General features: G+C 29.7%; 1 protein-coding gene and 4 pseudogenes across 1 annotated transcript; all 5 read left to right on the top strand.

The window, feature by feature from the left end:
* Window positions 1-433: 433 nt before the first annotated feature.
* LOC149062800 (immunomodulatory peroxidase-like) lies at window positions 434-6,084 on the top strand (annotated as a pseudogene).
* Window positions 6,085-11,033: 4,949 nt separating this feature from the next.
* On the top strand, window positions 11,034-26,380 carry LOC149062796 (immunomodulatory peroxidase-like). Its single transcript, XM_089215886.1, has 10 exons — window positions 11,034-11,214; window positions 12,182-12,555; window positions 12,652-12,875; window positions 12,954-13,118; window positions 13,197-13,411; window positions 13,592-14,154; window positions 15,680-15,833; window positions 15,982-16,158; window positions 16,233-16,422; window positions 26,190-26,380. The coding sequence occupies exons 2-10, from the start codon at window positions 12,200-12,202 to the stop codon at window positions 26,378-26,380; spliced, it is 2,235 nt and encodes a 744-aa protein (XP_089072012.1). The 5' UTR covers window positions 11,034-11,214; window positions 12,182-12,199.
* LOC149062799 (peroxidase-like) lies at window positions 18,088-19,101 on the top strand (annotated as a pseudogene).
* LOC149062798 (peroxidase-like) lies at window positions 20,514-21,527 on the top strand (annotated as a pseudogene).
* Window positions 22,940-23,953, top strand: LOC149062797 (peroxidase-like; annotated as a pseudogene).
* Window positions 26,381-26,526: the final 146 nt, after the last annotated feature.

Genomic DNA, 26,526 nt, shown 5'->3' with positions numbered 1-26,526 from the left:
CTATTGAATTATTAACCATTTATTATTATATTATTATGTCAAATTATTATTCACCTTACCTGTTGGTTAGCGTTATTTATTTTTTTGTAATATTTATTCGTGACCCTCTTGTCACTTGTCAACGTATTTAGCGTTATCTATTATTATTATATTATCTATTGTGTCCCTTCTCACATTTTGAGATAATTGTTATTTTATGATATACTTAATCTGTCTATTTTTTATTTACATTTATATTTTTTTTTCCTTCCGGCCTTTTAATATGTATAAACTAGGTCTCAGTATCGGCGGCGTTCAAAGAGGGATGTGAAGCTGCGCCTCCCATGGGGGAGTATGTTTGAACTTCCCGCCGCTTCCAGCGCAACATTCGGCAACCGGTCCGCGAGACAGCGCGTCGCGCGGCCCGCGGACACCGGGCTTCGGCCAAGTCGCCGCCGGCGACTAAAACTTGTCTTTTTCGTACGCTCGACTTGAGCGGACCGTGCGTGTATCGCGTCCGGCCGTTATTCGGTGCCGTTTTGCGACAACCTCGTGGGTGCGACTTATCCGCACTTGGTCGTAATTATATTGTTCCGCGATTTGTGTTATTTCGCTGTCGCGCCGTTCGACGCCGTTGTCGTCGTTCTCGACGTCGTACCGATTTTCGTCGACCGGTTGTCCGTTGCGCGACCGTTATTTGCCGTCGCGTGGGTGCCGCCGATATTCGCGCACATATTATTATTTATTTATTCGTGCCGGTACATCACATTCGTCTGATTCCGACGGGCTATAATTCGTACCCGGTACATCGTTCCCCGGCATTATTATTATTGTGTGTGTATCCGTCGTGCGACGCTATTTCAGTGCCGTGATTACGTAAGTTGCACATCACGTAATCGGTCATTCGCCGCCGCCAACAGCCACCGCTCCCCGTTCACCTGCGTGTCACCGCACCATCGCAACAGCTGTTCCAGTCGCCGCCGCCGATACACCACTCCACCGCGGCGCATGTGCCGACCGGTAATCAAATCATCATTATTATTGTAAATTGTCGTTATTGCCCTATCATTATTTGATATTTATTGTTTATTATTATTTTGAGTTGCGCCCGGGAAAAGACGTTTTCCTGGCCAACATATGCACATTTTTCGTGCCTTATAATATATTATTGTCATTTATATACGACGTGCTATTATTTATATTTATTGGTCACCTATCCCGTCCAAAGTCGAACACCATTTTCCTTTATTCTAGTGGCTGCCCAGCCAAATGCTGAGTGAATAGCTGGCAGTCCAAACAAATACATTTTATCAGACGCAAATATTCACTAAATTTAATAAACGAAAGTAATTAGTTCTTAATATGACATATAAATAATAATGATTAGTGTTTATTATATTAAAATCATTTGAAAAAAAAAAATTCTCAAAAATTTAACAAGCTGATATGTTATAGTGATTAGTTCATGAGAAGTAGATGATAATTGGTAAATGTATTTTAGTGCAATCAATATTATTTATTTAATTTAATAATATAATAATTTGTATTTAATATTCAAAATTATAATTATGATTAATAAAATAATACATATTGCTTTGATGATTACAGCTGATAATTATTAGCAGAATGAATTCCTCGATATCTATAAATCTGTTAATCTGTTTGTTGGTATTCTCACCGTCGTTTTGTAAAGGTATGAATAGTAATTTTAGTTGTTGTTTTGTACATTTACATATTTTGAATTTGATAACCTTAGGAAACTGGTACCAAAATATCAAAATCGGAGAATTAGAAAAATATATTGATCAAGCCAGCAGTTTCGGAAATCATGATCTTGGTCAATATATTGGTATGGATATAGGAAGCCCGCCTCATGGACAACTGATCAATTCTCAGCTTTCCGAAGAAGGATATTCAGTTTATTGGAATGCCGAAATTATTACCAAAGCTTCGGACTATATAATTAGAAGCTACTGTCCTAAGTATAATCACACAATACATACATATTATAAATCTGTAAAAAAAAATAAATTTAATATGAATAAATTAAATGATCATTTCAGTTACTATGTTGGTAGTCAAGAACAATGTGCCAAAGACATATCGAAAGTGAAACTAGACAAGACTTCCTCGGGTCACAAGTGTTTGGCCATGTATTACAATGCAACTGCGTGTATAAGAATGAACATGAACTACCGTAGTCCTGATGGTTCTTGTAACAATTTAAAACGTTCCTCTTCAGGAAAGGCGACTACACCTTATAAACGTTTGCTGTTTCCCGCCTATGCTAATAGTTTATATAGTAATATTTCTTAATAATATTGTTTTAAGATTTACATATGTCGATTTTATTCTAAGGTTTTATTAATTGTTTACACAGGTGTTTCGGATCATTATTCATTTCATTCACCGCCCAATGCAAGAAAGCTTAGTGTAGCACTAGTCAACGATGATAATTCACCAGATGACTTCAAAACAATGACGATTGCGTACTGGACGATTTTTATAGGCCACGATCTGTCACATACAGCAATTTCTGGCACGAGTAAGATTATTACTACATAACCATATACATTGATTAATTGCAGTAATTAATGCATGCTTACGAATATTAAATGTATAGTGAAAAGCGACAAATCAGTGAACTGTTGTGATCGTAACGGACTGAATCTATCTCCTCGAGACACTAACGAATTGTGCATGCAAATAGTGGTAGAGGACGGTGATCCATTTTATAACATGAAGAATCTTACGCCAAACACTATAATTCGGTGCATGAACTACGTGCGCTCGGTGCCAGCAGTACGGTCCGATTGTACTTTTGGTCCCAGGGAACAAGTAAGAATTGTATAAGATAATCCTATAAGGATGAACGTATATTATATTATGTTTATTTCAATAACTAAAATTATGTAAATGGTGAGGTGCACAATTTTATAACATTATTAAATATTCACAACAGATCTTCCGGATTTAAAATAAATCATACAAATTATATTTGTAACCAATTTTTCGCAGATGAATCAAGCTACTCATTATTTAGATGGGTCGATGGTATACGGTACGTCGGCGAAACGGACGTGGTCGTTGAGGACCAAGTCGGATGGACAATTGTTGACGAACATGGGGTGCTATAACAAAAAACAATGTGACACGTTACAGCCGCAGTATTTGCCACTGGAAGTTGTCGATTCGAACGCGTGCCAGTTTGGCAGTGGCACGTGCTATAAGACTGGCGATACTCGGGCAAACGAGCTGCCCCAAATGACGGTGATGTACACTTTGTGGATGAGGGAACATAATCGGTTGGCCAAACTGCTGTCCCAAGTCAACCCGCATTGGGACGACGAACGTATTTTTCAAGAGGCTAGGAAAATTGTGATAGCGTGCATACAGCACATCACGTACGCCGAATGGTTGCCAGCGCTGCTAGGTCAAAACTTTATTAGGCGATACGGACTTGAACTGTCGACGAATGGGTACAGTAACGCGTACAACGAGAGCACTGACCCAAGCGTTAGCAACAGTTTCGCGACCGCTATATTACCGTTCGCTAATTCCATGATTAGCGAATCCATTAGGTTTGTGTAAACAGTATTTTAGAATATTATTGTCAATGTTTTTGTGTTTTTGTTGGTTATATTGTGGTGATGATTTTAATAATTAAAATATGAACAAATTTAGTTAATGCTGGATTGGACAAATGTGCCATACTGAGTTTTTTGTACTTTATCGGCTCACTTCTAAAGCCAACATAAACAATCATATAATTTGTTAATTTTTGAAAGGCAGAGGATTAACGAGTTAATATGTAAAAAGTTTAGTTATTTTAACTTAAATTTTTAGTTCATTGTTTTAATTAACTTAACTCGTTCATATCTTTGTTAACATAAAATCGACTTATACCATTTTGATTATTCCCATTTGGTTGATAAATTAATTTTTTAAATGCATAGTATCCAACAAAAATGTATTTATGTGAAAATTTCGATTTGCATATTATAATCGTATAAAAAACAAATTATACATTCAAACCTATCTATAGCTTTTGTATTATACATTGATACATATATATATATATATATATATAATTCATATACGAGTTACGCTGTTATTAAAAATTGGTAGGAAACTAGGAATTTTGAATACCCTAGTCATTAAATACAAATCTAATATAATATAATATAGAGAGGGATTCTTTTATCAAACAACACTCATATGGTGTTTGTGTGTAAATACCACCTAACATACACCTATTACACACTAACACCACCCAACTTTGGGAGGCTATATCTTGTAAACGGATTAACGAAAAATAAAAATTTAAACGTGAAAATTCATTGAAGAAATAGCCTTTTAAGTTTATGAAATTTTAAGTATAGGTTGTCATTTTAAAATCAAAAGTTGATAATGGTTTACCTGATAAATATAAAGGTGAAAATATTTAAAAAAAAACATATAGCTCTAGAACAAGATGGGTCTAAAATTTAAAAAAAAAAGTCAATAGTTTTTGAAATAATAAGTGTTGTTTGATAAAAGAATCAGCCTGTAGATTCCAAGCTATATTTTTTTTACCAATGGCATTTGTAATGTTAGTTTTGCATAAATATTTATTAATTTACATAATGAATTCATATGAACTCCAAACAATGTGATAATTTTTCAATGCGTATTTTTAAAATAATTTTATAATAATAGAAAAACTAGGCCGTTGTACAATATATTAATTTATAGCTGTAATGTATGCCGAGGCACGATGGCACATGCTTGAACATTTATCAGTTCGTTCTTTGTAAATATTATAAAAATGACTCATGATGCCATAATAGCTGTGTATTTGATATATTTGATTTAAGTAAACTCCATACTGCTTTACCGGCTTTTACTTCTCTTCATTAAGAAGTCGTTTGAATATATTCCCAATCATAGGTTACTACATAAACAATATTGATTTAAATTTCATTTACAAATGCCTATGACACTAAGATTGTGCAAACCTGAAATTCGATTATAAAAAACATAAAAATATATTGAGATGTCCATTGATGTGTATTTGTACGGAAAATTAATCATCAAATTTATTAATTTGTATTGATATCGTTGTTTAGTTTGTATACGGAAGATCGAGAGTTCAACGGAAGTATTTCGCTAAAGGAACATTATAACCGACCGACTGATTTAGTATTGAATCGCATGGATCAACTTGTCAGAGGGCTATCTACACAGAAGACACAAAAAGTCGATATGCTATTTACAAAAACGGTTGGTACTTAAAATACGATCAAAATGACGTAATTTCTTATTTATTTATTTTTTTTACAGATAAATAATGAAGATGTACATAGAATAGATTGTATTAAAAATATTTAACTACCTTATGTATAATATTATGTTTAAATATTTTGTTTAGCTTACAAACTACTTATACACTGTTCATCCAGAAAATTTGTTTGGGATGGATGTTGTCAGTTTGGATTTACAAAGAAACCGCGATCATGGTATTCCAAGTTACACAAACTTTAGAGAATAATGTGGACTAAAAGCAATAAGAAATGTACAAGATTTAGCCAAAATCATGGTGGAAGGTGTAAGTTCAAACGTATTTGAAATATGTAATCGTCTGATACTTCTTACTTTATTCCTGTATAATATTATATATAGGCATCTGAAAAATTATTGAAGCAATACAAACATTGGAAAAAAATAGAGTTATTGGTAGGTGCATTATTCGAGAAACACGAAGACGACGCAATGGTTGGTCCAACGATGAGGTGTATCATCAGAGAACAGTTCGTAAGGACGAGAATTGGAGATAGATATTTTTACGATTTGCCAAAAGCGTTCAATGAATGTTAGTGCATTTGAAATATTTTGAATGAATTATTTTTAATTAAACTATGTTTTTAAATTCAAGATCAACTGACAGAAATCAGAAAAGTGACCCTTGCCAGAGTCTTTTGCGATAACAGCAATAATGTCACAACAATGCAGAAACGGGTATTTTTAGTACCTACAGTGGATGATTTGATACGTTGTGATTCCCAATTAATTCCGAAAATCGACATCAATCAGTGGTCAGAAATAGTCAATACATTTCGAAAATGACATCATACAAAATATTAATAATATTTATGTAACTATTTAATTAGGTATAGTGTTTAATGTCAATAAAACAACAGTAATAGTTTATAAGAATTAAAAGTTTTCTTATATTTAATAATCAATTAGATAGCATAGTTTCACCATTAGTTGAATATTTTTGCTTTTTACCTATTTATATATAGATCTAAGCAATGTTTTTTAGTCACTGAGCGATAATAATTTATTTTACCATTTAAAAACAATATATATACTGGGTGATTTTTATATCAAACACTCATTATTCAAAAAAGTATTGACTTTTTCAAAATATTTTTTTACATATTTTTAAGTTATTAAAAACCAACGCTTTTATTAAAAAAATATTATTTTTTTAAATATTTTTTATCCTTACAATTTTTTAAGTTTTTTACTTTTTTGAATGGCAACACAGTTTTTTAATTTCATATTCCAAAGCAGAATATTTTTCTAAAAATGTTGATATATAAAAATCGAATTTAGGAGGATTAATTTATGAGTTATAAGTATTTAAAGTTATGACAAGCGGAGTAGTGGACAAACATTTTGCGGGGTAACTCCGTACCCCACTCGATTCTGCCAATCTAAACTTCAAATACCTATAACTCATAAACTACTAGCGCTAAATTCGAAATTTTAAGGTAATGATTAATTAAAAAAATAGCTTTATTAATTTATGAAATTTTAAGTATAGGTTACAATTTGAAAATCAAAAGTTGATAGGTTAGGTTTATCTAATAAATATAAGGGTGGAAAATATAAAAAAAATAAACAATTCAAGAAGAGTGTAAATCTGCAATTTTGACAAAAAAAAGTCAATACTTTTTTAAATAATGAGTTTTGTTTGATAAAAGAACCACCCTGTATATGTATATAATATGTACCATCTGATTTGCAGAAATAATTAATAATTATTTACAAAACTAAAAAAAAATTTTTTTCTAAACTCTCAGTAATTAGAATTTTTTTTTTGCTCTCTCGGTACGTTCAACTACTCAACAATTCGAACTCTCGGTAGTATAAAGTTTTTCAACAGTCCCGTCAACTTCGAATTATCAATAGTCGATTGTATGATATTGTGTAGTTAGAAAATTATTGACATTTTACATTTGTCTATGATGTAATTATAGTTTTGTAATGTGCAAATCGATTCCATTATAACGCGGGATGCGTGTTTCGGACTTGTTTTAATTTGTATACTGTACAAATGTGCACAGCGATTGCGTGCACTACTGCACCATTATTATACACGGCGATAACGTTCCGTCGCGGAAAACTGTCCAATTGTTTGGCCTTCGAAAAAAAAACCAATCCAAATATTTTATTATTTTCATAATATATTTTCAAACCACTGGTCACGGTCGTACATAAGATGCCAGGTCGCCGGCGGCCGGTACTCGTCCACTTGGGCATGGGGGTAAGAGTCGACGGTGTCGCATTGTAGTCATTCGTGATGGTTGTTTATAAGGTAGTAGACAGGTCGGTGCGGTACCTAGGGTTGCCAACTTTTATAATCTCAAAAACTGGACACCTACCGAAAACCTAACCTTTATGATTGTCATAAACTTATTTATGATAAAATAAATAATAATTATAAATAATTTTTTTTTAATTATATTTTTTTTTTTTTTTTTTACTATATTTCTGATAGTAGAATGTATAAGTAAAAGTATATAAAACATGTAAATTAATTGAATAAATATATAATAAATAAAGTTATTGTATATTAATTAAGTACTACTCTTTGTTACAGTACAGTCATACACTGAACAGGAACCAGAAAATCTAAACTTTCCAATCGAAACCTGGACTGTTGGCAACCCTATGCGTACCGTGTCAGTTTCGTGAACCGAACGAACGAAATTCTTATAAAATATGTGATTCATTTATACACTTATATGTGTTTGTTTGGAAAATGTAGTGGTAGTATTGGTTACCTGTAGTAGGGTGGGTTTGAACACAATATGCTCTTTGTTCGCCGATGCCCCGGCAGCGTATTTCAGAATACTAACTGATAGTGTCCGAAACTGGTTAGCCTCTGTAGTGTGTCTGTTCACTACAATACTTAACTGATGATTCGATAATACGCGCCCAGGCATGGCCAACCACTCGTATGACCACAAGCATCAGATTATCGACGTCGGATCATAGAAAAGAGATTAAATAGAAAGGCGACTCCCGTGAAACGTTTTGATACTAAGTTCGATACTAGCGCTCCCGACGGTTGTCTTAATTACTAAACAATCGATTGTCAACCATCGATATTACTGATAGAATATCGATATTTATACTATTGTATCGATATAATTGCTATGGAAATTATTTTAAAAATTAAGAATAAAATTTTCAAATATTCTAAATAAAATAAAATAATATACTCAATTCATTATGTCAATAAATATTTATTAAGTCATAAAACATAAAATGTATACAATTATTTACATAGTACAAACATAATTTTTGTCATAAAATATTAGAATATATACAATTATTTACAAAGTACAAACATAATTTTTGTCAGGGTTATAGATTTATACATAATAATATCTACGTAAATATTTAATTAAAAACATCAAAATATTAGTTCAAAATACAACTAATTATTTACTATTTTTTTACATTGTGTCATTGTTATCATAAAATACAATTAATTTAATACAGAGGTATTTGCTAAAGGTAAATTAATGCAATAATTTTGTCTATACATAATTAACATTTTGCCGTAACAAAACCCTTTTTTTTTTTGAATATTTATCATGATAAGAAATAGCAGCAAGTTTTATAGGATCAGAAGTGCAGTTGTTTTTTTCTCCTTTACTCAAAATACGATTTATATGGTTTACATAGGAATAAATTAATAGTTTACAAGCTGTTTTGAGAAAAATTTTAAATAAATCATGTTCACTGCAAACTAAATTTTGGATAGGCACATTCTGAGAAACAAATGAATACAATTCACCAAATGCATTATTTTTATATACATACTTATGGAAATTAGAATTAAACAGATTTATTATCAAACTGTACACATCTATTGTTTCTTTATCCGGGTAAAATAAGTGACATTGTGAATATTGGCGTTCTTGAATTAAAAAATGTTCATCCAAAGGATAAGTAGCACAAAGTTTTGAAATGCAGGTAGAACAATTTTTAGTCAATTGCTTTACTTTTTTAATAATCCACCCACTAACATAAGCTCTACTGCCAGAGGTTATAATATTATCGTTATTGGGTGGCATTGACACTAAAGTAGTTTGTAATTGGTCATTACAATCAGCTTCTTCAACAACAGATTCAATTGGTATTTCATTGAATAAAAATTCTTTTAAATTATCTAAGACTCCATCGCAGTCGTCGTCTTCACAGTTTGCACCAACGGAATGATTAGATGTAAAATTATTAATAACAAGAGCTTTAAAAGAAGAAATGAAGTTCGCAGGGGTTGGGTTAATATTTCGTATTCCATGACTTCTTATTGAACCAAAAAAGTTTTCAATAGGGTCCTGGTTGAAATTTCTAAGTAAAACATACTTGAAACCATCTTTCAATAGTCTTTTACAAATTAACTGCATTCCTTTAATAGTTCTTGTCCAATTTGAAACTGATGGAATTGATTTATTTGTTTCATACTTCATGGTACTTAGGACATCAAGACATTTTGGCCAAAACTTCCAATGAGGTGAATTTAATGTTACTGCACTACTAAGCTCTTTACCTGGGCTAGGCTTGATCACATTTCCGTTGGCACTGTCAAAAAGGTTGTCAATAAATAGGCATAATTGGCCAGTATCTTCTGCCCCAGAGTCAATGCCTTTGTATTCTATAACAATTAATAAAAACTATAAGTACTGTATAAAATGAAAAATAACATTAATTGTTCAAGCAATAACATAAGTTGAAAATAATATTGTTTCATGTTTTTAAATGGTTTGTTACAAATATATATATAGCTTACCAGTGAAGTTAGAGTTGTTTGTCATTATGGCCATTCTCTTCATGATTGCTCCAACACGCTGACTGAAGACTTGGGCTGCAATTGATACCTTCATTTTTTTAATTTTTATACTTGATTTCAACCGTTTGATTAAAACTGATGTCAAGTATTGGCTATATGCACCCAATACGTAGATATCTTATTATCTTAAGTTATAGGAATAACTAAGAAGTAAGAACATTTAGGCTGACAAAACATATATCACTATAGAACATATAAACAAAAAAACAAATATTACAAAATATTGAAAATTTCAACATATTATATAAACTTAAAATAATATATTTACCTGGTAAATTCAGAGTTGGCAATGAATTAGTAATCAACTTTTTAAATCCAGGACTTTTACAAGTTTCTTCAAAATGCTTATCACACATAACAAAAGATTTATAAACTATGTCAATTGGTTTATTTAATAATTTGTTATTTCCTGATCTCTTCACCCAAGCGTCAAATGTGTTTTTTTCTTTTGGAAACCTATGACGAAGAACAGTTTTGTCAGTGTATTTGGTGTCACAACCAATCACAACACAACTATTTGACGGCATGGCGAAACAGTAACAATTATTCACCAAAACTATTAATTTAACAATTAAAAACAAAAGCAAGTTAAATTGAAAATCGTTAAAACGGAACAGTTTTGAAAAATTAGTAAAACCGTTATGGCGTTGCGTTATGTGGTTATGTCGATACTCGATGACGCGTCACTAGATGTAAACAAAATTACTGCCGAGTGCTGGAACGGCAAAAACAGAATGACCCGTCACGCAAATATTTATAATTGTACGCGACATATATTACGTTGGTATGGCGCGTGTCTTAAAAGTGTATATCAGACCCACCGTATAGAGTTATACCCCCCTGCGTCGGATCGTCGCGCCGCCGCTACCACTGGGCCGAAGTCAGTAAGAAACAAAACCAGTTATTAAAACGCACTCTGAAATCTCGGTCATACCTCGATAACGAATCGATAAACCCGAGGTGTTAAAATATTTCAGTTATTAGCCGAGTACTTTTAGTGCCTTAACGATACAATCAATACAAATTCAATCGCACGATAGCAGCCAACGGAAAGAATAGAACAGAATAAAATTCGTATATTAAACAAAACAATTTTATTTACGGTGAGTACCAAACGTTCATTTATAGAATAATAAGTAATATTGACTGTCCAGAATTTGATATCAGTTATGGTAGGACAAACAGCAGACGAGGCCTTAAATATATCTATTAAATTTAAAATTAAATATCCAACATTATAGTATAGTTTATACAATAATAACGGATTGGTAGTTAGATACCAAATAAAAATGTGCGAATTCGATTAACATTAGAGAATTATTACTAAAAAAAAAAAAAGTTTACATTGAACTTATTGTAATAATATAGTAGTGTGGTATAGTGTTGCTTTGGGGGGGAGGGGCGTAGAAACTTAAACATTTATTTATGTTAATATCATGTCATGTTATTATATAATTAAAACACATCAATATTAAATTAAATTTTTGTAAACAGCTGAAATGGTAAAAAGATAATATTGTATACGCGAAGGATATTTGCATTGTTTATGCCTATAGGACTAATGAAACTAAATTAAAACTAAAGTCGATGAATAAAGATTGTAAAAACAGAAAATAATATCAATTTTTATTTTTTATTATAGTATATTATTCATACTTATTTATATTACTATATTAGTTGTATTGTGTATTAAAATATTCATAGGAATCTCATTATTCAAAACATAGAATCATAGTTAATAGCATCAATTCAGCTATATTAATACATTTTATCAGACGCAAATATTCACTAAATTTAATAAACGAAAGTAATTAGTTCTTAATATGACATATAAATAATAATGATTAGTGTTTATTATATTAAAATCATTTGAATAAAAAAAAATTCTAAAAAATTTAACAAGCTGATATGTTATAGTGATTAGTTCATGAGAAGTAGATGATAATTGGTAAATGTATTTTAATGCAATCAATATTATTTATTTAATTTAATAATATAATAATTTGTATTTAATATTCAAAATTATAATTATGATTAATAAAATAATACATATTGCTTTGATGATTACAGCTGATAATTATTAGCAGAATGAATTCCTCGATATCTATAAATCTGTTAATCTGTTTGTTGGTATTCTCACCTTCGTTTTGTAAAGGTATGAATAGTAATTTTAGTTGTTGTTTTGTACATTTACATATTTTGAATTTGATAACCTTAGGAAACTGGTACCAAAATATCAAAATCGGAGAATTAGAAAAATATATTGATCAAGCCAGCAGTTTCGGAAATCATGATCTTGGTCAATATATTGGTATGGATATAGGAAGCCCGCCTCATGGACAACTGATCAATTCTCAGCTTTCCGAAGAAGGATATTCAGTTTATTGGAATGCCGAAATTATTACCAAAGCTTCGGACTATATAATTAGAAGCTACTGTCCTAAGTATAATCACACAATACATACATATTATAAATCTGTAAAAAAAAATAAATTTAATATGAATAAATTAAATGATCATTTCAGTTACTATGTTGGTAGTCAAGAACAATGTGCCAAAGACATATCGAAAGTGAAACTAGACAAGACTTCCTCGGGTCACAAGTGTTTGGCCATGTATTACAATGCAACTGCGTGTATAAGAATGAACATGAACTACCGTAGTCCTGATGGTTCTTGTAACAATTTAAAACGTTCCTCTTCAGGAAAGGCGACTACACCTTATAAACGTTTGCTGTTTCCCGCCTATGCTAATAGTTTATATAGTAATATTTCTTAATAATATTGTTTTAAGATTTACATATGTCGATTTTATTCTAAGATTTTATTAATTGTTTACACAGGTGTTTCGGATCATTATTCAATTCATTCACCGCCCAATGCAAGAAAGCTTAGTGTAGCACTAGTCAACGATGATAATTCACCAGATGACTTCAAAACAATGACGATGGCGTACTGGACGATTTTTATAGGCCACGATCTGTCACATACAGCAATTTCTGGCACGAGTAAGATTATTACTACATAACCATATACATTGATTAATTGCAGTAATTAATGCATGCTTACGAATATTAAATGTATAGTGAAAAGCGACAAATCAGTGAACTGTTGTGATCGTAACGGACTGAATCTATCTCCTCGAGACACTAACGAATTGTGCATGCAAATAGTGGTAGAGGACGGTGATCCATTTTATAACATGAAGAATCTTACGCCAAACACTATAATTCGGTGCATGAACTACGTGCGCTCGGTGCCAGCAGTACGGTCCGATTGTACTTTTGGTCCCAGGGAACAAGTAAGAATTGTATAAGATAATCCTATAACGATGAACGTATATTATATTATGTTTATTTCAATAACTAAAATTATGTAAATGGTGAGGTGCACAATTTTATAACATTATTAAATATTCACAACAGACCTTCCGGATTTAAAATAAATCATACAAATTATATTTGTAACCAATTTTTCGCAGATGAATCAAGCTACTCATTATTTAGATGGGTCGATGGTATACGGTACGTCGGCGAAACGGACGTGGTCGTTGAGGACCAAGTCGGATGGACAATTGTTGACGAACATGGGGTGCTATAACAAAAAACAATGTGACACGTTACAGCCGCAGTATTTGCCACTGGAAGTTGTCGATTCGAACGCGTGCCAGTTTGGCAGTGGCACGTGCTATAAGACTGGCGATAATCGGGCAAACGAGCTGCCCCAAATGACGGTGATGTACACTTTGTGGATGAGGGAACATAATCGGTTGGCCAAACTGCTGTCCCAAGTCAACCCGCATTGGGACGACGAACGTATTTTTCAAGAGGCTAGGAAAATTGTGATAGCGTGCATACAGCACATCACGTACGCCGAATGGTTGCCAGCGCTGCTAGGTCAAAACTTTATTAGGCGATACGGACTTGAACTGTCGACGAATGGGTACAGTAACGCGTACAACGAGAGCACTGACCCAAGCGTTAGCAACAGTTTCGCGACCGCTATATTACCGTTCGCTAATTCCATGATTAGCGAATCCATTAGGTTTGTGTAAACAGTATTTTAGAATATTATTGTCAATGTTTTTGTGTTTTTGTTGGTTATATTGTGGTGATGATTTTAATAATTAAAATATGAACAAATTTAGTTAATGCTGGATTGGACAAATGTGCCATACTGAGTTTTTTGTACTTTATCGGCTCACTTCTAAAGCCAACATAAACAATCATATAATTTGTTAATTTTTAAAAGGCAGAGGATTAACGAGTTAATATGTAAAAAGTTTAGTTATTTTAACTTAAATTTTTAGTTCATTGTTTTAATTAACTTAACTCGTTCATATCTTTGTTAACATAAAATCGACTTATACCATTTTGATTATTCCCATTTGGTTGATAAATTAATTTTTTAAATGCATAGTATCCAACAAAAATGTATTTATGTGAAAATTTCGATTTGCATATCATAATCGTATAAAAAACAAATTATACATTCAAAACTATCTATAGCTTTTGTATTATACATTGATACATATATATATATATATATATAATTCATATACGAGTTACGCTGTTATTAAAAATTGGTAGGAAACTAGGAATTTTGAATACCCTAGTCATTAAATACAAATCTAATATAATATAATATAGAGAGGGATTCTTTTATCAAACAACACTCATATGGTGTTTGTGTGTAAATACCACCTAACATACACCTATTACACACTAACACCACCCAACTTTGGGAGGCTATATCTTGTAAACGGATTAACGAAAAATAAAAATTTAAACGTAAAAATTCATTGAAGAAATAGCCTTTTAAGTTTATGAAATTTTAAGTATAGGTTGTCATTTTAAAATCAAAAGTTGATAATGGTTTACCTGATAAATATAAAGGTGAAAATATTTAAAAAAAACATATAGCTCTAGAACAAGATGGGTCTAAAATTTAAAAAAAAAAAGTCAATAGTTTTTGAAATAATAAGTGTTGTTTGATAAAAGAATCAGCCTGTAGATTCCAAGCTATATTTTTTTTACCAATGGCATTTGTAATGTTAGTTTTGCATAAATATTTATTAATTTACATAATGAATTCATATGAACTCCAAACAATGTAATAATTTTTCAATGCGTATTTTTAAAATAATTTTATAATAATAGAAAAACTAGGCCGTTGTACAATATATTAATTTATCGCTGTAATGTATGCCGAGGCACGATGGCACATGCTTGAACATTTATCAGTTCGTTCTTTGTAAATATTATAAAAATGACTCATGATGCCATAATAGCTGTGTATTTGATATATTTGATTTAAGTAAACTCCATACTGCTTTACCGGCTTTTACTTCTCCTCATTAAGAAGTCGTTTGAATATATTCCCAATCATAGGTTACTACATAAACAATATTGATTTAAATTTCATTTACAAATGCCTATGACACTAAGATTGTGCAAACCTGAAATTCGATTATAAAAAACATAAAAATATATTGAGATGTCCATTGATGTGTATTTGTACGGAAAATTAATTATCAAATTTATTAATTTGTATTGATATCGTTGTTTAGTTTGTATGCGGAAGATCGAGAGTTCAACGGAAGTATTTCGCTAAAGGAACATTATAACCGACCGACTTATTTAGTATTGAATCACATGGATCAACTTGTCAGAGGGCTATCTACACAGAAGACACAAAAAGTCGATATGCTATTTACAAAAACGGTTGGTACTTAAAATACGATCAAAATGACGTAATTTCTTATTTATTTATTTTTTTTACAGATAAATAATGAAGATGTACATAGAATAGATTGTATTAAAAATATTTAACTACCTTATGTATAATATTATGTTTAAATATTTTGTTTAGCTTACAAACTACTTATACACTGTTCATCCAGAAAATTTGTTTGGGATGGATGTTGTCAGTTTGGATTTACAAAGAAACCGCGATCATGGTATTCCAAGTTACACAAACTTTAGAGAATATTGTGGACTAAAAGCAATAAGAAATGTACAAGATTTAGCCAAAATCATGGTGGAAGGTGTAAGTTCAAACGTATTTGAAATATGTAATCGTCTGATACTTCTTACTTTATTCCTGTATAATATTATATATAGGCATCTGAAAAATTATTGAAGCAATACAAACATTGGAAAAAAATAGAGTTATTGGTAGGTGCATTATTCGAGAAACACGAAGACGACGCAATGGTTGGTCCAACGATGAGGTGTATCATCAGAGAACAGTTCGTAAGGACGAGAATTGCAGATAGATATTTTTACGATTTGCCAAAAGCGTTCAATGAATGTTAGTGCATTTGAAATATTTCGAATGAATTATTTTTAATTAAACTATGTTTTTAAATTCAAGATCAACTGACAGAAATCAGAAAAGTGACCCTTGCCAGAGTCTTTTGCGATAACAGCAATAATGTCACAACAATGCAGAAACGGGTATTTTTAGTACCTACAGTGGATGATTTGATACGTTGTGATTCCCAATTAATTCCGAAAATCGACATCAATCAGTGGTAAGAAATAGTCAATACATTTCGAAAATGACATCATACAAAATATTAATAATATTTATGTAACTATTTAATTAGGTATAGTGTTTAATGTCAATAAAACAACAGTAATAGTTTATAAGAATTAAAAGTTTTCTTATATTTAATAATCAATTAGATAGCATAGTTTCACCATTAGTTGAATATTTTTGCTTTTTACTTATTTATATATAGATCTAAGCAATGTTTTTTAGTCACTGAGCGATAATAATTTATTTTACCATTTAAAAACAATATATATACTGGGTGATTTTTATATCAAACACTCATTATTCAAAAAAGTATTGACTTTTTCAAAATATTTTTTTACATATTTTTAAGTTATTAAAAACCAACGCTTTTATTAAAAAAATATTTTTTTTAAATATTTTTTATCCTTATAATTTTTAAGTTTTTTACTTTTTTGAATGGCAACACAGTTTTTTAATTTCATATTCCAAAGCAGAATATTTTTCTAAAAATGTTGATACATAAAAATCGAATTTAGGAGGATTAATTTATGAGTTATAAGTATTTAAAGTTATGACAATCGGAGTAGTGGACAAACATTATGCGGGGTAACTCCGTACCCCACTCGATTCTGCCAATCTAAACTTTAAATACCTATAACTCATAAACTACTAGCTCTAAATTCGAAATTTTAAGGTAATGATAATTAAAAAAATAGCTTTATTAATTTATGAAATTTTAAGTATAGGTTGTCATTTTAAAATCAAAAGTTGATAAAGGTTTACCTGATAAATATAAAGGTGAAAATATTTAAAAAAAAACATATAGCTCTAGAACAAGATGGGTCTAAAATTTAAAAAAAAAAGTCAATAGTTTTTGAAATAATAAGTGTTGTTTGATAAAAGAATCAGCCTGTAGATTCCAAGCTATATTTTTTTTACCAATGGCATTTGTAATGTTAGTTTTGCATAAATATTTATTAATTTACATAATGAATTCATATGAACTCTAAACAATGTAATAATTTTTCAATGCGTATTTTTAAAATAATTTTATAATAATAGAAAAACTAGGCCGTTATACAATATATTAATTTATCGCTGTAATGTATGCCGAGGCACGATGGCACATGCTTGAACATTTATCAGTTCGTTCTTTGTAAATATTATAAAAATGACTCATGATGCCATAATAGCTGTGTATTTGATATATTTGATTTAAGTAAACTCCATACTGCTTTACCGGCTTTTACTTCTCCTCATTAAGAAGTCGTTTGAATATATTCCCAATCATAGGTTACTACATAAACAATATTGATTTAAATTTCATTTACAAATGCCTATGACACTAAGATTGTGCAAACCTGAAATTCGATTATAAAAAACATAAAAATATATTGAGATGTCCATTGATGTGTATTTGTACGGAAAATTAATTATCAAATTTATTAATTTGTATTGATATCGTTGTTTAGTTTGTATGCGGAAGATCGAGAGTTCAACGGAAGTATTTCGCTAAAGGAACATTATAACCGACCGACTTATTTAGTATTGAATCACATGGATCAACTTGTCAGAGGGCTATCTACACAGAAGACACAAAAAGTCGATATGCTATTTACAAAAACGGTTGGTACTTAAAATACGATCAAAATGACGTAATTTCTTATTTATTTATTTTTTTTACAGATAAATAATGAAGATGTACATAGAATAGATTGTATTAAAACTATTTAACTACCTTATGTATAATATTATGTTTAAATATTTTGTTTAGCTTACAAACTACTTATACACTGTTCATCCAGAAAATTTGTTTGGGATGGATGTTGTCAGTTTGGATTTACAAAGAAACCGCGATCATGGTATTCCAAGTTACACAAACTTTAGAGAATATTGTGGACTAAAAGCAATAAGAAATGTACAAGATTTAGCCAAAATCATGGTGGAAGGTGTAAGTTCAAACGTATTTGAAATATGTAATCGTCTGATAATTCTTACTTTATTCCTGTATAATATTATATATAGGCATCTGAAAAATTATTGAAGCAATACAAACATTGGAAAAAAATAGAGTTATTGGTAGGTGCATTATTCGAGAAACACGAAGACGACGCAATGGTTGGTCCAACGATGAGGTGTATCATCAGAGAACAGTTCGTAAGGACGAGAATTGCAGATAGATATTTTTACGATTTGCCAAAAGCGTTCAATGAATGTTAGTGCATTTGAAATATTTCGAATGAATTATTTTTAATTAAACTATGTTTTTAAATTCAAGATCAACTGACAGAAATCAGAAAAGTGACCCTTGCCAGAGTCTTTTGCGATAACAGCAATAATGTCACAACAATGCAGAAACGGGTATTTTTAGTACCTACAGTGGATGATTTGATACGTTGTGATTCCCAATTAATTCCGAAAATCGACATCAATCAGTGGTAAGAAATAGTCAATACATTTCGAAAATGACATCATACAAAATATTAATAATATTTATGTAACTATTTAATTAGGTATAGTGTTTAATGTCAATAAAACAACAGTAATAGTTTATAAGAATTAAAAGTTTTCTTATATTTAATAATCAATTAGATAGCATAGTTTCACCATTAGTTGAATATTTTTGCTTTTTACTTATTTATATATAGATCTAAGCAATGTTTTTTAGTCACTGAGCGATAATAATTTATTTTACCATTTAAAAACAATATATATACTGGGTGATTTTTATATCAAACACTCATTATTCAAAAAAGTATTGACTTTTTCAAAATATTTTTTTACATATTTTTAAGTTATTAAAAACCAACGCTTTTATTAAAAAAATATTTTTTTTAAATATTTTTTATCCTTATAATTTTTAAGTTTTTTACTTTTTTGAATGGCAACACAGTTTTTTAATTTCATATTCCAAAGCAGAATATTTTTCTAAAAATGTTGATACATAAAAATCGAATTTAGGAGGATTAATTTATGAGTTATAAGTATTTAAAGTTATGACAATCGGAGTAGTGGACAAACATTATGCGGGGTAACTCCGTACCCCACTCGATTCTGCCAATCTAAACTTTAAATACCTATAACTCATAAACTACTAGCTCTAAATTCGAAATTTTAAGGTAATGATTAATTAAAAAAATAGCTTTATTAATTTATGAAATTTTAAGTATAGGTTGTCATTTTAAAATCAAAAGTTGATAATGGTTTACCTGATAAATATAAAGGTGAAAATATTTAAAAAAAACATATAGCTCTAGAACAAGATGGGTCTAAAATTTAAAAAAAAAAAGTCAATAGTTTTTGAAATAATAAGTGTTGTTTGATAAAAGAATCAGCCTGTAGATTCCAAGCTATATTTTTTTTACCAATGGCATTTGTAATGTTAGTTTTGCATAAATATTTATTAATTTACATAATGAATTCATATGAACTCCAAACAATGTAATAATTTTTCAATGCGTATTTTTAAAATAATTTTATAATAATAGAAAAACTAGGCCGTTGTACAATATATTAATTTATCGCTGTAATGTATGCCGAGGCACGATGGCACATGCTTGAACATTTATCAGTTCGTTCTTTGTAAATATTATAAAAATGACTCATGATGCCATAATAGCTGTGTATTTGATATATTTGATTTAAGTAAACTCCATACTGCTTTACCGGCTTTTACTTCTCCTCATTAAGAAGTCGTTTGAATATATTCCCAATCATAGGTTACTACATAAACAATATTGATTTAAATTTCATTTACAAATGCCTATGACACTAAGATTGTGCAAACCTGAAATTCGATTATAAAAAACATAAAAATATATTGAGATGTCCATTGATGTGTATTTGTACGGAAAATTAATTATCAAATTTATTAATTTGTATTGATATCGTTGTTTAGTTTGTATGCGGAAGATCGAGAGTTCAACGGAAGTATTTCGCTAAAGGAACATTATAACCGACCGACTTATTTAGTATTGAATCACATGGATCAACTTGTCAGAGGGCTATCTACACAGAAGACACAAAAAGTCGATATGCTATTTACAAAAACGGTTGGTACTTAAAATACGATCAAAATGACGTAATTTCTTATTTATTTATTTTTTTTACAGATAAATAATGAAGATGTACATAGAATAGATTGTATTAAAACTATTTAACTACCTTATGTATAATATTATGTTTAAATATTTTGTTTAGCTTACAAACTACTTATACACTGTTCATCCAGAAAATTTGTTTGGGATGGATGTTGTCAGTTTGGATTTACAAAGAAACCGCGATCATGGTATTCCAAGTTACACAAACTTTAGAGAATATTGTGGACTAAAAGCAATAAGAAATGTACAAGATTTAGCCAAAATCATGGTGGAAGGTGTAAGTTCAAACGTATTTGAAATATGTAATCGTCTGATAATTCTTACTTTATTCCTGTATAATATTATATATAGGCATCTGAAAAATTATTGAAGCAATACAAACATTGGAAAAAAATAGAGTTATTGGTAGGTGCATTATTCGAGAAACACGAAGACGACGCAATGGTTGGTCCAACGATGAGGTGTATCATCAGAGAACAGTTCGTAAGGACGAGAATTGCAGATAGATATTTTTACGATTTGCCAAAAGCGTTCAATGAATGTTAGTGCATTTGAAATATTTCGAATGAATTATTTTTAATTAAACTATGTTTTTAAATTCAAGATCAACTGACAGAAATCAGAAAAGTGACCCTTGCCAGAGTCTTTTGCGATAACAGCAATAATGTCACAACAATGCAGAAACGGGTATTTTTAGTACCTACAGTGGATGATTTGATACGTTGTGATTCCCAATTAATTCCGAAAATCGACATCAATCAGTGGTAAGAAATAGTCAATACATTTCGAAAATGACATCATACAAAATATTAATAATATTTATGTAACTATTTAATTAGGTATAGTGTTTAATGTCAATAAAACAACAGTAATAGTTTATAAGAATTAAAAGTTTTCTTATATTTAATAATCAATTAGATAGCATAGTTTCACCATTAGTTGAATATTTTTGCTTTTTACTTATTTATATATAGATCTAAGCAATGTTTTTTAGTCACTGAGCGATAATAATTTATTTTACCATTTAAAAACAATATATATACTGGGTGATTTTTATATCAAACACTCATTATTCAAAAAAGTATTGACTTTTTCAAAATATTTTTTTACATATTTTTAAGTTATTAAAAACCAACGCTTTTATTAAAAAAATATTTTTTTTAAATATTTTTTATCCTTATAATTTTTAAGTTTTTTACTTTTTTGAATGGCAACACAGTTTTTTAATTTCATATTCCAAAGCAGAATATTTTTCTAAAAATGTTGATACATAAAAATCGAATTTAGGAGGATTAATTTATGAGTTATAAGTATTTAAAGTTATGACAATCGGAGTAGTGGACAAACATTATGCGGGGTAACTCCGTACCCCACTCGATTCTGCCAATCTAAACTTTAAATACCTATAACTCATAAACTACTAGCTCTAAATTCGAAATTTTAAGGTAATGATTAATTAAAAAAATAGCTTTATTAATTTATGAAATTTTAAGTATAGGTTGTCATTTTAAAATCAAAAGTTGATAATGGTTTACCTGATAAATATAAAGGTGAAAATATTTAAAAAAAACATATAGCTCTAGAACAAGATGGGTCTAAAATTTAAAAAAAAAAAGTCAATAGTTTTTGAAATAATAAGTGTTGTTTGATAAAAGAATCAGCCTGTAGATTCCAAGCTATATTTTTTTTACCAATGGCATTTGTAATGTTAGTTTTGCATAAATATTTATTAATTTACATAATGAATTCATATGAACTCCAAACAATGTAATAATTTTTCAATGCGTATTTTTAAAATAATTTTATAATAATAGAAAAACTAGGCCGTTGTACAATATATTAATTTATCGCTGTAATGTATGCCGAGGCACGATGGCACATGCTTGAACATTTATCAGTTCGTTCTTTGTAAATATTATAAAAATGACTCATGATGCCATAATAGCTGTGTATTTGATATATTTGATTTAAGTAAACTCCATACTGCTTTACCGGCTTTTACTTCTCCTCATTAAGAAGTCGTTTGAATATATTCCCAATCATAGGTTACTACATAAACAATATTGATTTAAATTTCATTTACAAATGCCTATGACACTAAGATTGTGCAAACCTGAAATTCGATTATAAAAAACATAAAAATATATTGAGATGTCCATTGATGTGTATTTGTACGGAAAATTAATTATCAAATTTATTAATTTGTATTGATATCGTTGTTTAGTTTGTATGCGGAAGATCGAGAGTTCAACGGAAGTATTTCGCTAAAGGAACATTATAACCGACCGACTTATTTAGTATTGAATCACATGGATCAACTTGTCAGAGGGCTATCTACACAGAAGACACAAAAAGTCGATATGCTATTTACAAAAACGGTTGGTACTTAAAATACGATCAAAATGACGTAATTTCTTATTTATTTATTTTTTTTACAGATAAATAATGAAGATGTACATAGAATAGATTGTATTAAAACTATTTAACTACCTTATGTATAATATTATGTTTAAATATTTTGTTTAGCTTACAAACTACTTATACACTGTTCATCCAGAAAATTTGTTTGGGATGGATGTTGTCAGTTTGGATTTACAAAGAAACCGCGATCATGGTATTCCAAGTTACACAAACTTTAGAGAATATTGTGGACTAAAAGCAATAAGAAATGTACAAGATTTAGCCAAAATCATGGTGGAAGGTGTAAGTTCAAACGTATTTGAAATATGTAATCGTCTGATAATTCTTACTTTATTCCTGTATAATATTATATATAGGCATCTGAAAAATTATTGAAGCAATACAAACATTGGAAAAAAATAGAGTTATTGGTAGGTGCATTATTCGAGAAACACGAAGACGACGCAATGGTTGGTCCAACGATGAGGTGTATCATCAGAGAACAGTTCGTAAGGACGAGAATTGCAGATAGATATTTTTACGATTTGCCAAAAGCGTTCAATGAATGTTAGTGCATTTGAAATATTTCGAATGAATTATTTTTAATTAAACTATGTTTTTAAATTCAAGATCAACTGACAGAAATCAGAAAAGTGACCCTTGCCAGAGTCTTTTGCGATAACAGCAATAATGTCACAACAATGCAGAAACGGGTATTTTTAGTACCTACAGTGGATGATTTGATACGTTGTGATTCCCAATTAATTCCGAAAATCGACATCAATCAGTGGTAAGAAATAGTCAATACATTTCGAAAATGACATCATACAAAATATTAATAATATTTATGTAACTATTTAATTAGGTATAGTGTTTAATGTCAATAAAACAACAGTAATAGTTTATAAGAATTAAAAGTTTTCTTATATTTAATAATCAATTAGATAGCATAGTTTCACCATTAGTTGAATATTTTTGCTTTTTACTTATTTATATATAGATCTAAGCAATGTTTTTTAGTCACTGAGCGATAATAATTTATTTTACCATTTAAAAACAATATATATACTGGGTGATTTTTATATCAAACACTCATTATTCAAAAAAGTATTGACTTTTTCAAAATATTTTTTTACATATTTTTAAGTTATTAAAAACCAACGCTTTTATTAAAAAAATATTTTTTTTAAATATTTTTTATCCTTATAATTTTTAAGTTTTTTACTTTTTTGAATGGCAACACAGTTTTTTAATTTCATATTCCAAAGCAGAATATTTTTCTAAAAATGTTGATACATAAAAATCGAATTTAGGAGGATTAATTTATGAGTTATAAGTATTTAAAGTTATGACAATCGGAGTAGTGGACAAACATTATGCGGGGTAACTCCGTACCCCACTCGATTCTGCCAATCTAAACTTTAAATACCTATAACTCATAAACTACTAGCTCTAAATTCGAAATTTTAAGGTAATGATTAATTAAAAAAATAGCTTTATTAATTTATGAAATTTTAAGTATAGGTTGTCATTTTAAAATCAAAAGTTGATAATGGTTTACCTGATAAATATAAAGGTGAAAATATTTAAAAAAAACATATAGCTCTAGAACAAGATGGGTCTAAAATTTAAAAAAAAAAAGTCAATAGTTTTTGAAATAATAAGTGTTGTTTGATAAAAGAATCAGCCTGTAGATTCCAAGCTATATTTTTTTTACCAATGGCATTTGTAATGTTAGTTTTGCATAAATATTTATTAATTTACATAATGAATTCATATGAACTCCAAACAATGTAATAATTTTTCAATGCGTATTTTTAAAATAATTTTATAATAATAGAAAAACTAGGCCGTTGTACAATATATTAATTTATCGCTGTAATGTATGCCGAGGCACGATGGCACATGCTTGAACATTTATCAGTTCGTTCTTTGTAAATATTATAAAAATGACTCATGATGCCATAATAGCTGTGTATTTGATATATTTGATTTAAGTAAACTCCATACTGCTTTACCGGCTTTTACTTCTCCTCATTAAGAAGTCGTTTGAATATATTCCCAATCATAGGTTACTACATAAACAATATTGATTTAAATTTCATTTACAAATGCCTATGACACTAAGATTGTGCAAACCTGAAATTCGATTATAAAAAACATAAAAATATATTGAGATGTCCATTGATGTGTATTTGTACGGAAAATTAATTATCAAATTTATTAATTTGTATTGATATCGTTGTTTAGTTTGTATGCGGAAGATCGAGAGTTCAACGGAAGTATTTCGCTAATAGGAACATTATAACCGACCGACTTATTTAGTATTGAATCACATGGATCAACTTGTCAGAGGGCTATCTACACAGAAGACACAAAAAGTCGATATGCTATTTACAAAAACGGTTGGTACTTAAAATACGATCAAAATGACGTAATTTCTTATTTATTTATTTTTTTTACAGATAAATAATGAAGATGTACATAGAATAGATTGTATTAAAACTATTTAACTACCTTATGTATAATATTATGTTTAAATATTTTGTTTAGCTTACAAACTACTTATACACTGTTCATCCAGAAAATTTGTTTGGGATGGATGTTGTCAGTTTGGATTTACAAAGAAACCGCGATCATGGTATTCCAAGTTACACAAACTTTAGAGAATATTGTGGACTAAAAGCAATAAGAAATGTACAAGATTTAGCCAAAATCATGGTGGAAGGTGTAAGTTCAAACGTATTTGAAATATGTAATCGTCTGATACTTCTTACTTTATTCCTGTATAATATTATATATAGGCATCTGAAAAATTATTGAAGCAATACAAACATTGGAAAAAAATAGAGTTATTGGTAGGTGCATTATTCGAGAAACACGAAGACGACGCAATGGTTGGTCCAACGATGAGGTGTATCATCAGAGAACAGTTCGTAAGGACGAGAATTGCAGATAGATATTTTTACGATTTGCCAAAAGCGTTCAATGAATGTTAGTGCATTTGAAATATTTCGAATGAATTATTTTTAATTAAACTATGTTTTTAAATTCAAGATCAACTGACAGAAATCAGAAAAGTGACCCTTGCCAGAGTCTTTTGCGATAACAGCAATAATGTCACAACAATGCAGAAACGGGTATTTTTAGTACCTACAGTGGATGATTTGATACGTTGTGATTCCCAATTAATTCCGAAAATCGACATCAATCAGTGGTCAGAAATAGTCAATACATTTCGAAAATGACATCATACAAAATATTAATAATATTTATGTAACTATTTAATTAGGTATAGTGTTTAATGTCAATAAAACAACAGTAATAGTTTATAAGAATTAAAAGTTTTCTTATATTTAATAATCAATTAGATAGCATAGTTTCACCATTAGTT

This window comes from Diuraphis noxia, unplaced genomic scaffold (genome assembly GCF_037042655.1).
Source record: "Diuraphis noxia isolate RWA-SAM2 unplaced genomic scaffold, SU_Dnox_SAM2 contig0001, whole genome shotgun sequence".
Taxonomy (NCBI): domain Eukaryota; kingdom Metazoa; phylum Arthropoda; class Insecta; order Hemiptera; family Aphididae; genus Diuraphis; species Diuraphis noxia.
Note: the sequence above shows the minus strand (reverse complement) of the source record. Positions and strands in the feature narration are given on the sequence as shown.